The sequence below is a fragment of the Petaurus breviceps genome, unplaced genomic scaffold (genome assembly GCF_028583685.1).
Source record: "Petaurus breviceps papuanus isolate PSGF00001 unplaced genomic scaffold, PetGlider_PUasm1.0 90865, whole genome shotgun sequence".
In the NCBI taxonomy this organism is placed as follows: domain Eukaryota; kingdom Metazoa; phylum Chordata; class Mammalia; order Diprotodontia; family Petauridae; genus Petaurus; species Petaurus breviceps.
This window is the reverse complement of record NW_027187367.1, coordinates 173265-185771: the sequence shown is the minus strand read 5'-3', so window position 1 is coordinate 185771 and position 12507 is coordinate 173265. Positions and strand designations below refer to the sequence as shown.

Here is a 12507-nt window from a genome sequence, read left to right as displayed (position 1 = left end):
AATTCCATTTGTCTCATTTGCAAGGTGGGACAAATTGAACTACATAGCTAATTTTAGAGGTTCTTTTCAAGTTTAACATTTTGTGATTCTATGATGGAAATGCAAGGCATCTCGATGGTGCAGTGGATAGAGTACCAGGCCTGAAATCAGAAAGACTCATCAACCTGAGTTCAAATCTGACACATTTATTAGCTGTATGACCCTAGGCAAGTCACAACCCTTTTTGCCTTAGTTTCCTTGTCTATAAAATGAGCTGGAGAAGGAAATGGTAGACCCCTTTAGTATCTTTGCTAAGAAAACTCCAAATAGGGTCATGAAAAGTCAGACACAAATATTTAAGTCAAAACAACAACAAATGTGTGTGGTATAAATTTATGTAAAGCTTCGTAAATGTAAGTTTTTGTCATTTTGATCCAGTAAAATTTAAGCCTAGGGCAGTTGCACTCCCTTGCACTATTTCTTTCTTATACTTGGCCTAGTATAAAACTATCAAGAAACAGACCTAGAAAAGATGTTTCAATAATACTGTAACAAACTGCTTTATCAATGATAATAGGGCTACCATAGTTGTACTCTAATATTGCAGTCTTGATATGGGCTTTATGAAAAGTAGAAATGACCACTAAAGTAAGGAAAGAGGGAAGAGAAGCTAGACTAGACCAGTAATATATAGAAAAAAATCTACTGCAAATGGCACAGTTTTCAGAGTGACAAATTTTCAAATATCTATCAAATTTTCAAATATCTATCAATCAAAAAATCAATCAAAATAGCATGCCTATTTTCCAGGCACTGGGAATAGAGACAAAAAAGAAACAGTTCCTTCTCAGAAGAAACTTAACTACTATTAGGGGAGACAGCATTATAATATATTCAAATCAATACAAAATAAATTTAAGGTACTTTAGGTATGAGGCACTAGCAGTGCAGGGATCAATAGAAGCCTTTTATGAAAGCGTTTGAACTGAGCTTTGAAGGAAACTAGGGCTTCTAATAGCAGTAGTTGAGAATGTATTCCCAGGAATGGGGTACAGCTTGTAGAAAAGTTGTAGAGATGGAAAATAAATGGTCACATGTGACCATCAAGAAAACTACTTGGACCACATGGTGTAGTGTTCATGGAGTAATGTATAATAAAACTAGAAAAGAAGTTTGGAGCCAGGCTATGAAGGGCTTTAAAATAAAAAAGAAGGGAGCTTGCATTTCATTCTAGAGGTATTGGGTGCCACTGGAGTACATTAAGGAGGGTAATGAAATAGACCTGTTTTAGGAATATCACTATGGTAGATGTGTGGAGGATGAATTGGAGAGACCAAATAGGATGTTATTGCGGTAGTCTATGCCTGAACTGAAAACTTTGTTTCTAAAGAAAACAAAGGTCCAGAATCTTAAAGGATATAATTTTTTTTAATGGGAAGGAAGGGGCCTAGCAGTACAAAATTTCAAACTATACTCAAAGCAATAATCTTCTAGAGTATCTGGCACTCAATAAAACATAAAAAAGCTGCTCAGTGGAATAGTATTCTTCTTATGATGCTACAGTTGCAAGTTATGGAATTTTGAGCCCTGCAAAGAATCGTTGTAAGTGGTGGGCAAAAATAAAATGAAGAAGGTTGTAAAAGTACCATGTAAACAGTATCATCAGAGACATATAGTACTACGAAAAGGAGGGATAACTTATGGACATTATATGTTCCACTGGTATCCTTGCAATAATAATATGTCTAGAGGAAGGCCTCCAGTATAGTAATTGGTTGGACCTCTTTTTAGGATTTAGGGAAGGACAAAGAGATGATTTACTTGGGAGAAAGTATGTACAAGTTACAAGCTGAAGCTTTTGAGATAATCATAGAGCCATTGAAGCATATAGCCTTTTAAAGATCTAGTTATATGCCTCTTCTCCTTATGTATTTCTCCATAGCTCAAAGACAGTGTTTCATCGATAAGAGCTTGAGAGAGAAAAATATCACTCACTCAATTAGAACTCTCCTACACTTGGTTGGTTTTTATATTATTGAAGGAAGCTTCTTTATGTCTTTCTACAGATTTGGTCCACCTTTACTAATGAGAGAAGACAGAGCTATATCCTGGGACCAGCTCCAACAACAGGTCTTCAATAAAATGCGATATTTAATGAAACAGGAGGTGTCATTGCAGGTTGGTATCAGACTAATTCTGAATGTGCAGACCAGATTGGGAATAATTAGGATATAATGTGCTAATTGATTACACTCATATTTTCTTTTCAACATAATATCTGTTATTTATGAAATAGGAAGAGATCTTAAGATTTCATGCTATATGTAGTATTTACCCTTTATTAAGGAGTTGGATTTCAGACTTTTCAAATTTTCATTAAAGTAATAAATATATCAATAAAGGATAAATTTTTAATGTTATATTGTATAAGCACAGCACCATAGCAAAGTAATAACCTTTCATGGAATTAGTATTCTAAGAGAATAAAATTTTAAATTAAATTTTAATTAAAATGACAAGGACTAGAACCTCTGTCCTTGTTTATTTTCCTGTGAAAAATTAAGATTAACGATTATATTCAAATTTAAGGGACCATACATTTCTTTTCTTAAGTTTGTTTCCCTTTTTTGAAAATAAACTCAGAATTCATGAGAAAACAATATAAATTTGGTGATGTTAGAGTCTCAATTTGTTATCTACAAAATCAAAATTGCACAACTTAGGGGCGGCCAGGTAGCACAGCAAGTAAGAGCACTGGCTCCAGTGTTGAGAAGACCTGGAGATCGAATCCCGGGCTCAGACACTTAGCACCCACCCAGACACACCTGGCCGTGTAACCTTGAGCAAGTTACTTAACCCCAATTGCTTAGAGGCAGCCAGGTGGCTCAGGGAGTAAGAGCACCGGTTCCAGTGTTGGGACGACCAGGAGATTGAATCCCGGGCTCAGACACTCAGCACCACACCCAGAAATAACTGGCCGTGTAACCTTGAGCAAGTTACTTAACCCTAATTGCTTAAAAAAAAAAAATTTGCACAACTTAGCGTCTTTTAACCATGCTCAGTTCTATGCAAAATTCTATCTCTGAAGGCGGCAAGGGCAACAAAACTTTGGTCTATCCTGTGAATGGGCTCCACTATCAGGAGCTTTCTTTACTTCCTACCATATTTGTATGCCACTCACTGTATACCTCATTAGGTCACAAGTATTTTTAAAATTTACTAATACATTTTGTTTGGACACATAGACACTTTATAACAGATGCTCAAACTACACCCTCACCCCCACTTACTGAAGTGACCACCAGAAATCATACACCAGTGCCCCTTAAACCTGCTAGAGGGGACCCCTACTGGGTTCCTTGGAAACCACCTAATAGGCCCCAATAGTAAAGAAACGTTTCACCTGGGTTGCTAGAAATATGCCACAGATTCCCATGGATTCAGGTCTGTTTATGTTTGTATCCAAGGCTTTGCTAAGGGATCATGTCTTCGCTTCGTTCAGTAGGAACAATACTAAGGCTTCACTTCAATAGGAACAATACTAATGGCACTGCATCCCCTTAGAAACATATTCTGTTGCTAGCAACCACATTTTCTATAAAATTATGTCTAGCAGAAAGCTCGCTGCTGTCTTTCCCTCTGAGAGGCAGTCACTGGCCGGTTAATAAACACTCCTATCAAATTATAATTGGTTTCACTGTCTTGCTTTCTTGGTTGTCCATTACACTTACAAAGTATATTCCTTGGAAAAAGTTAAAAAGGAAAGAAAGATTGTTAAATAGAAGGGAAGAATATGCTCTTTAATTTTAATAGCATGGTAATACCTTATATATTATAATAATATATTATATAATATAGTATATTATAATAATATAATAATATATTATATAATATAATATATTATAATAATATAATAATATATTATATAATATAATATATTATAATAATATAATAATATATTATATAATATATTATATTATAATAATATAATAATAAAAACATTGTTTCTCAAGCTGGATTCTGGATCTTGGCTTTTTTCCCCCCTAATGTTTTGATAACTGTATTTCAATATAATTGAATTCCTTTAAAAGTATCCCAATGGGGGCAGAGTCAAGATGGCGGAGTAGAAACAGGACTTCCATGGGGCTCCAGCTTCTGCCTCCTCCAATTCATGTAAAAGGTGACTCTAAAGAAACTTTGGAGCTACAAAACCCACAAAATGACACAGAGAAGCTAAGCTCCCACTGAGAACAGCCCGGCAGGCCAGCAGGAAATGGGCAGTGCAGGGCTTTGTGAGCCTGAGGTTTTAGCCTCAGGATGGGCCTGACCAGCTGCCAGCTAGAGGGACTTCAGATCACCAGCAGCTGTGGTGGTTTCCAGAATTATCAACACATAGATGCTAAGGAAAAAGAGGTCAGTGCAGTCCAGTATTTCAGGAGTGCAGTCAGCCTTTGCCCCTGGGGTGAAAAGAGCCTGAGGTGCCTTGGCCACGAAGCTGCCTCCATGTGGCTGCTTTAGAGCTCCAGGCCTGCAGATTGTAGGGGGACCAAGCAACCAGTCTGAGGGGTAATTGCTCTTGCTTTAACCTGATTGGATCTGGATTGCGGTCTAGGGTGGAGGTCCTGGGGTGTGTGACCAGCTTGCCAGAGCATGTGGAGGCTTCAGAGAGGGCTCCCAACTAATACCTTCGGCAACTGAGAAAACCCCAGCGATTGAGACAAAGCTCCCCTGTCTGGACAAAGCTCCAGAGTTCCTACTGTGGCAAAAAGCCCAAAAGTCAAGTAATTGAGTGGCAACATGAGCAGACGAGAAAAGCAAAGCAAGCAGAGCAACCCAACTTAACACTCCTATTTGGGGGACAAAAAGGATCAAAGCATGGAACAGGAGGAAGACAACGAAGTCAGAACTCCTGCACCAAAAGCTTCCAAGAAAAATATGAGCTGGTTACAGACCATAGAGGACCTTAAGAAGGATTTTGAAAACCAAATAAGAGAAGTGGAGGCAAAATTGGGAAGAGAAATGAGAACGATGCAAGAAAATCGTGAAATGAGAGTAAACAACCTAACTGAAGAAAATAACACCTTAAAAAATAGACTAACTCAGATGGCAAAAGAGGCTCAAAAAGGCAATGAGAAGAATACCTTAAAAAGCTGAATTTGCCAGATGGAAAAAGAATCTCAAAAGCTCACTAAAGGGAATCATTCTTTCAGAATTAAATTGGAGCAAATGGAAGCTAGTGACTTTATGAGAAATCAAGATACTATTAAACAGATCCAAACAAATGAAAGAATAGAAGCCAATGTGAAATATCTCATTGGGAAAACCACTGACCTGGAAAATAGATCCAGGAGAGTTAATTTTAAAATTACTGGACTACCTGAAATCCATGATCATAAAAAGAACCTAGAAATCATCCTTCAAGAAATTCTTAAAGAAAAATGCCCTGATGTTTTAGAACCAGAGGGCAAAATAGAGGTTGAAATAATCCACCAATCACCTTCTGAAAAAGATCCCCCCCAAAAAACTCCTAAGAATATTATAGCCAGGTTCCGGAATTCCCAGATCAAGGAGAAAATATTACAAGCAGCCAGGAAGAAACAATTTTAATATTGTGGAAACACAATCAGGATAACACAGGATCTGGCTGCTTCGATCTGAGGGATCAAAGGGCTTGGAATATGATATTCTGGAGGTCAAAGGAGCTGGGATTAAAACCAAGAATTACCTACCCAGCGAAACTGAGTATTATGTTTCAGGGGAAAATATGGTCATTCAGTGGAATAGAGGACTTTCAAGCATTCTTGATGAAAAGACCAAAGATGAATAGAAAATTTGACATTCAGATACAAGAAGTAAGAGAAGCATGATAAGGTAAACAGGGAAAAGAAATCATAAGGAACTTAAAAAAGTTGAACTATTTACATCCCTACATGGAAAAATGATAATTGTAGCTGGTTAAACTTTTCTCAGTATGAGAATAGTTGAAGGGAATAGAAATAGATATATGTGTGTATGTCTATATATATAGACACACATATCTATAGAGGAGGGTATATGGGCATATGAATACATATGTGAATGTGTGTATATATGTGTACAGGTACATATATAGAGAGGGCACAGGACCAATTTAATAGGCAAGGATGATACTTAAAAGGTGAAATTAAGAGGTGAGAGAGGAATATAACTAGAGGAGATGGGGAGAGACAGAATGGGGTAAACTATTTCATATCAAAGAGGCAAGGGAAAATGGTTACAATGGAGGGGAAGAACAGGAAGACAAAAGGGAATGGGTCAACCTTATTCTCATTGAATTTGGCTTAGGGAGGGAATGACATACACACTAAATAGGTTATCTCACCTTGCAAAAGAGTAGGGGGAAAGGGAATGAGAGGGGGGATGATGGAAGGGAGGGCAGGCTGGGGGGGGAGGGAAGGTTTTTTTTTTTTTTTAGCAATCAGGGTTAAGTAACTTGCTCAAGGTTACATGGCCAGTTATTTCTGGGTGTGGTGCTGAGTATCTGAGCCCGGATTTGATCCAGGTCATCCCGACACTGGAGCCGGTGCTCTTACTCGCTGAGCCACCTGGCCGCCTGAAAGCACTCACTTTTGAAAAGGGACAGGATCAAAGCAGAGAATAGAACAAGTGGGAGGTTGGATAGGAGGGAGGGAAATATAGTCAGTCTCTTACAATATATCCACTATGGAAATGTTTTGCATAGCTACACATGTACAACCTATATTGAATTGCTTATCTTCCCAGTAAGGGTGGGTGATGAGGGAGGAAGGGAAAGAATCTGGAATTCAAAGTTTTAAAATCCAATGTTTAAATATATATATATACATATATATATGTATGTATATACACATATATACTGTTATTGATATTATTTTACATGTAACTGGGAAATAAGATATACAGGCACTGGGGCATAGAGAGATCCACCATGCCCTACTGGAAAATGGGAAGTGGAATGGGGAAGGATGTGAGAGAGATCAGATTGGAGGAAGGGATATCCAGTGGGATCATTATTTTGGGGTGGTGGGTAGGAGAAAAATGGGGAGAAAATTTGTTACTCAAAATCTTGTGGAAATGATGTAAACTAGAAGTTAATAAAGCATTTGAATAATTTTTTTTAAAAAAGGAAAAAAATCCCAAGATGGGATTTATCCATAGGTTTTACCCACTGATCATGTTGTCTGTGCCATAAAAAAAGTTTAAGAATTCTTTTGATTACAGAGTTTTATGTCCTCTTAATTTTTTTTTTAAAGCAATCAGGGTTAAGTAACTTGCTCAAGGTTACACGGCCAGTTATTTCTGGGTGTGGTGCTAAGTATCTGAGCCCAGATTTGATCCCCAGGTCATCCCAACACTGGAGCCAGTGCTCTTACTCGCTGAGCCACCTGGCCACCCCTTCTCCTCTTAATTTTGACTTTATACAATATTGTTATTGTATATTTTTTTTTGTCTCTGGTTGCTTTACCCTGCAGCTTTTCATATAAGCTTTTCTGTCTTTCACCAAATTCTTTGGATCTGTCATTCCATATAATGTATTAATATTACATGATATTAATATGCCACAATTTGGTGAGCCATTGCTTAATTTGGAGGTACATATTTTGTTTGCATCTTTTTATTATCACAAATAATGAGGCTGTTCGTTTGTACCTCTCAATGGGTCATTTTGTACCTATGTATAGGTCTTTACTTGCTGTCCACAAACTTGTTGGGAAGTTATGAATTTAGTTAATATCCAGAGATCATGTAAACCTAATCCACTTAGTTTTACAAATGAGGAGACTCAGGCCAGAGCAGCCAAATAGGTTGCAGATGTCTGATTTAAAACCACAGTCTATGATTCTAAATAGATCACTGAGAGGCTATAACTTTCCTGAGCTCACATAGCCAGTATATGTCAGAAAAGGGATTTGAACCCAGTACTCCTAGCTATGTGGCCAGCTTAATCGCCATTATATCACACTGTTTTTCTATTATTGTTTTTGTGCCAAGGTTATTATCTCTTAAAGATTTGGAGTTGGGGACAGAAATCGTGTTTTCTTCATCTTTATATTTCCCATAGCACTAAAACCCTTAGCCCCTTGCACATACAGAGTGGGCATTCAGTAAATATTCATTGATAGTGATGAATCTTTGCTACACAGGATATCTGTGGTAAAATTCAAATTGAGCCATACAACTTTTTTTTTCCCAGAGTATGTCATTGAGGCAGTTATTGACTTAGAGGAAAGAGCACTTTGCTTGGAGTCTGGACACTTGTTTTTATGGTATCACCTCAAATACTGTGACCCTGGGAAAAGTCACTTAACCTCTCAGGGCCACAGTTTTCTTATCTGTAAAATGAGGACAGAAATACTTGCTTTTCAGTCAGGTATTTTATATTTGTATGTGGTTATTCCATGATAACTTGTGTACCTAATTTGGATCACATTCCATATTGAGTGTCTGATATACATATAAATATATATCATATAAAATTAGATTAGAATTAGTAGGGAGAGGAATAGGGATAGAAAATCAGGAATAAACTAGGGTAAAGAATAGGGATAATGTTTTTAAGAAAAGTTTTAGGCTGTTGTAAAGGTTAGTGATAGGGAAAGAATTAGGGATCAGGAAAGCTGTAAGGATATAGAAGGCTATGTCAGTATAGATAAGAAGTAGGGCTTAGGTTTAGGCTAGAGTTATATAGGATAGGTTTTAATATTTAATATTTAATAAATTTAAATTTAGACTTTTAACTTGAAATTGGCTTCTGACCAATGACATCAGATGAAGCAAATGCCAGTCTGGAATACTGTATATTCTGTTGGGTGTAAACTTTAAATGTCAGATATGGGATGCTATACTGAAGTTCCATGCTATGAGACATGGAGATTTATCAAAATACCTAAGAAAATATCATGGATGGAAGCTTGCTTTTTGACATACTGGGTGCTAGGTAATATTGTATACCATTCAAAGAAGTCAGGAAGCACCAACAAAAGGCTATGCCATTGTCCAATCTATTGACATTAATTAAGTCAGTAATCCCAACTATATCAGTATCTGCTGAAGAGGTATATCTGGTGAAAATGTCTCATATGCCTTTTATGTTAAAAAGGCAAGTTCCACCTCCTTCCAGGACTTTGGGAGGATCCACAGTCACAGAAAGTCAGCACTTAGGAACCAGTGGTTTAAATTGTAATCTAGAGAAGTAAGTAAAAGTAATCCAGAGAAGCAGTTTCTCAGTGATGATAGAGTTCAGGAGTGGGGAACCTATAAATAATAGTGAAAAGGAAGTTGTCCCCCCCGAACAGGTCTTTCAAGAAATGGGAAGACAGTGATGTTGGTGACACATTTACCAACAGAAATGCTGAAAGGAGAAACCGTTGACAATATTTTAAATTGTAGAGTACTACCCAACAACTCTTTATCAATCCACATCTGTCTGATTTTCACAAAGAGTAGATTAAAAATTTTGAGAATGTTTTATCAAATTTTATTAAGAGAGTACAGAAGAACTATTAATGCAGTGCTTTTTGGACAAATAACTTGTGGAAGAAGCAGAGTGGTTGCAAAGGTGTAATGGGAATGCAAATTTGGAAGATCTTCCCTGCCCCTAGGCTAAAGTGCACCTGAAGCCTGGGGTGGGAGGCTTGTTTTTCAGTAGATACTTCTTGATTGGCCAGTGAGTCAATAAGGTTGTTACATTTTCTGAGCCAGGAGAAGGCTATATAAGCCCTGATGTGTAGCTTTGTTTTGGGGGCTCACTTTGAGAAGTGTTCTGTTATTTGATCTTTATTCTGAAAAGCCGTTGTCCAGAGCGCGCCCCCCCCCCCCTTTGAAAAACCCAGATGTTGACTGGGTATGGATGTAATGGTTGGACAGTTTGGATATCTGTCTACTTGATGTTTCTGTCTTGATAATTATGCCTGTATACTTTGAAGTTCGGGGTGCTGACCTTTTCTCCTGAACAAGATAAAAGATATATGTCTGATTGATTAAAGTAAGCTTGTTAACCCATTTTGAGTTGCTTTCCTTTAACAAAGCAGATCCAAGAACCTGTGTGAGCAGCCACCCTAGGGATTCCAGGGTGCTTGCTGCTACAAAAGGCTACATAGGACTAGTCACCCTCATGCTTTTAGATAAACAACCCATGCAGCCTGCCCAGCCTGTCAAATATGAACAACAATTTTATATGAATATTTTTAAAAAGTATTTGTACCTAGTTAGCTACTTTGTTCACATTTTTACATGATCAAATACTAAGTCATGATATCCCCATTGATACAGAAAATCCATTCTTGGACCCATTCGCTCCTATTGAATTATGAGACTGCTTGAAAAACTGCAATAACACAGGCTCTGAACCAAAGGACATTAGATATTGGAATTGGAAGAAGGTGAACCCAGAGAAACATATTTTAGCAATCATTTTTAATATGCTTGAAAAACTCCAATAACACAGGCTCTGAACCAAATGATATTAGATATTGGACTTGGGAGAAGGTCGACCCAGAGAAACATATTTTAGCAATCATTTTTAATATGATACAGAATTATAATTATGTCCCGAAGGAGTGGCAACTGTCTAACACCATTTTAGTCTGCAAGGAAGGCAATAAGAACCGGCCTTACAACTGAAGGCACAGCCTTGTATAATTCCATGACTACGATTTATGCCTCTGTCCTATCTAAAAGACTTCATAAACGGATTTCCAGGAATGGCTTAATCAGCAGGAGCCAGAAGGCCTTCATGCCTGTTGATGGCTGCAGTGAATGTAATTTTTTGCTGCATTCTGTCTTAGAAGATGCCAAATACAAAAAGAAAACAGGTGGGGTTATCTGGCTGGACATGAATAATGCATTTGACTCAGTGCCACACAGCATAATCTAGTTGGCACTGGGGTGGGCTGGCTTGCATGATAAGGCCATTAGCATTGTCCAAAAACTATCAGGACAGTAAGACTTTTCTCCTTTGTAAAGATGGCTTTTCACCAAGCATTGACATCCAAGGAGTAAGGCAGGATTGTTCTTTCAGTCTCATAATTTTTAATTTAACCTTGGAGCTACTAATTTATACCCTGATGATTACAATCCTAGGCTATAAATTATATAACAGGAAAACTAATGTTCATCAGTACACAAATGACTTAGCCATAGTGGTTGATGCCTTGGACAACCCTTGACAAAATAATGGACATTGTGCGTGAAGTTGCCAAATGAGTGAGATTACATTTTAATGGGGGCAAATTGTGCATCTTTGTTAATTGATAATCAAAAAAGAGAGTACTCCCCATCTAAGTTCTTATTCAAAATCAGGGGGTTTCCATGACATCGGGGGCAAATATATACCTCTACCTCAGAATCTCTATGGTGTTCCCCATAGCAGCCTTTGCAATAATCATCAACATAATTATAGATTTGGACATCATAGATAGGTTGAAATTAGCACCTTGGCAGAAATTAGATGCAGTAAATATTTTTTTCCTACCTTCTGTCTCTTTCAACCTCAAGAACAGTGTTGTCTTCCCCTAACAAAATCAATAAAAATGCTGAAATGACCGTACCTTCCTTAAAGAGCCAGTACGGAAACTCTCTATCTCCCCCTATAAAATGAGGAGAATGAATCTACTCCTCCTAAATGTGGTAGCAGATATTAGATGGATAGTTTAAGGGGTGAGGCTTTTGGTCTCAGTTAATCTGAGTCAGGTTTTTTGGAGTTGACCTCCTTCCCAAAGTTCATCTCAGTGGAGATAAACCAATTGTGTCCTGTCCCTGTGGCTTAATGATAGCTTGTTGGCTCCAGAAAGAATGGAAGGGAACTTAAAGAACTCCTTCATTTTTGTATTCAACAGCTAATTTACAAACTAGTTTATCTGATCAAGGTAAATTGTATTGTTACTTCTTTGTCTTTTGTCTTTAACTTTTTTTATGAGAGAGGGATCCATTACCCAGTTTGCAGATGGAAATTTTATCCACAAAGCCAGATTGGACTGCATCCCATTGAATCCAGGAGATTTTGACTCTGGAAACAATTGCTGTTAATGGTGTTATTGGCATCAGATGAAAACACTCCTTCATGACCTCTGCTATTGAAGTCCTTGTTTTAGTGGGTCTGTTATCTGACAGCATGATGCCATTTTAAATAGACCGGTTAAGGCTGCACAGGTAAATCTCACTAATCAGGAATTGAAGAGACAATATAACCAGACTTTGGAATTTTGGATCATAAGAACTATACTGCACCCTTTGAGTATATATATTCTCAGAGTATTTATTCTGCCATCTAATTGGCCAGAGCAGGGAAAATAGAAAAATATCAAATAGCTTGTCAGCATCTGGCTTAGGAAGACTAGAAAGTATATAATAACACTGTGATAGTTTGGACTTGATGAGGTTGGGATCTAGCTAATGATACAATATTATCTAAGCTAAAAATTAGTACTAGGTTTAGAGACCTAATGAGTGTTGTATGATAGTGTGTGTGTGTGTGTGTGTGTGTGTGTGTGTGTGTGTGTGTGTGTGTGT

At 37.5% G+C, this 12507-nt stretch overlaps 1 protein-coding gene across 2 annotated transcripts in view; it reads left to right on the top strand.

Annotated features, from left to right (window-relative positions):
- The window catches only part of USP43 (ubiquitin specific peptidase 43), a 117019-nt gene that overhangs the window by 69030 nt on the left and 35482 nt on the right, over positions 1–12507 (top strand). For both annotated transcript variants that reach the window (XM_069073084.1, XM_069073082.1), the window contains exon 8: positions 2046–2157. In XM_069073084.1, the coding sequence (XP_068929185.1) occupies positions 2046–2157 (112 nt within the window). The remainder of the gene's footprint in view (positions 1–2045; positions 2158–12507) is intronic.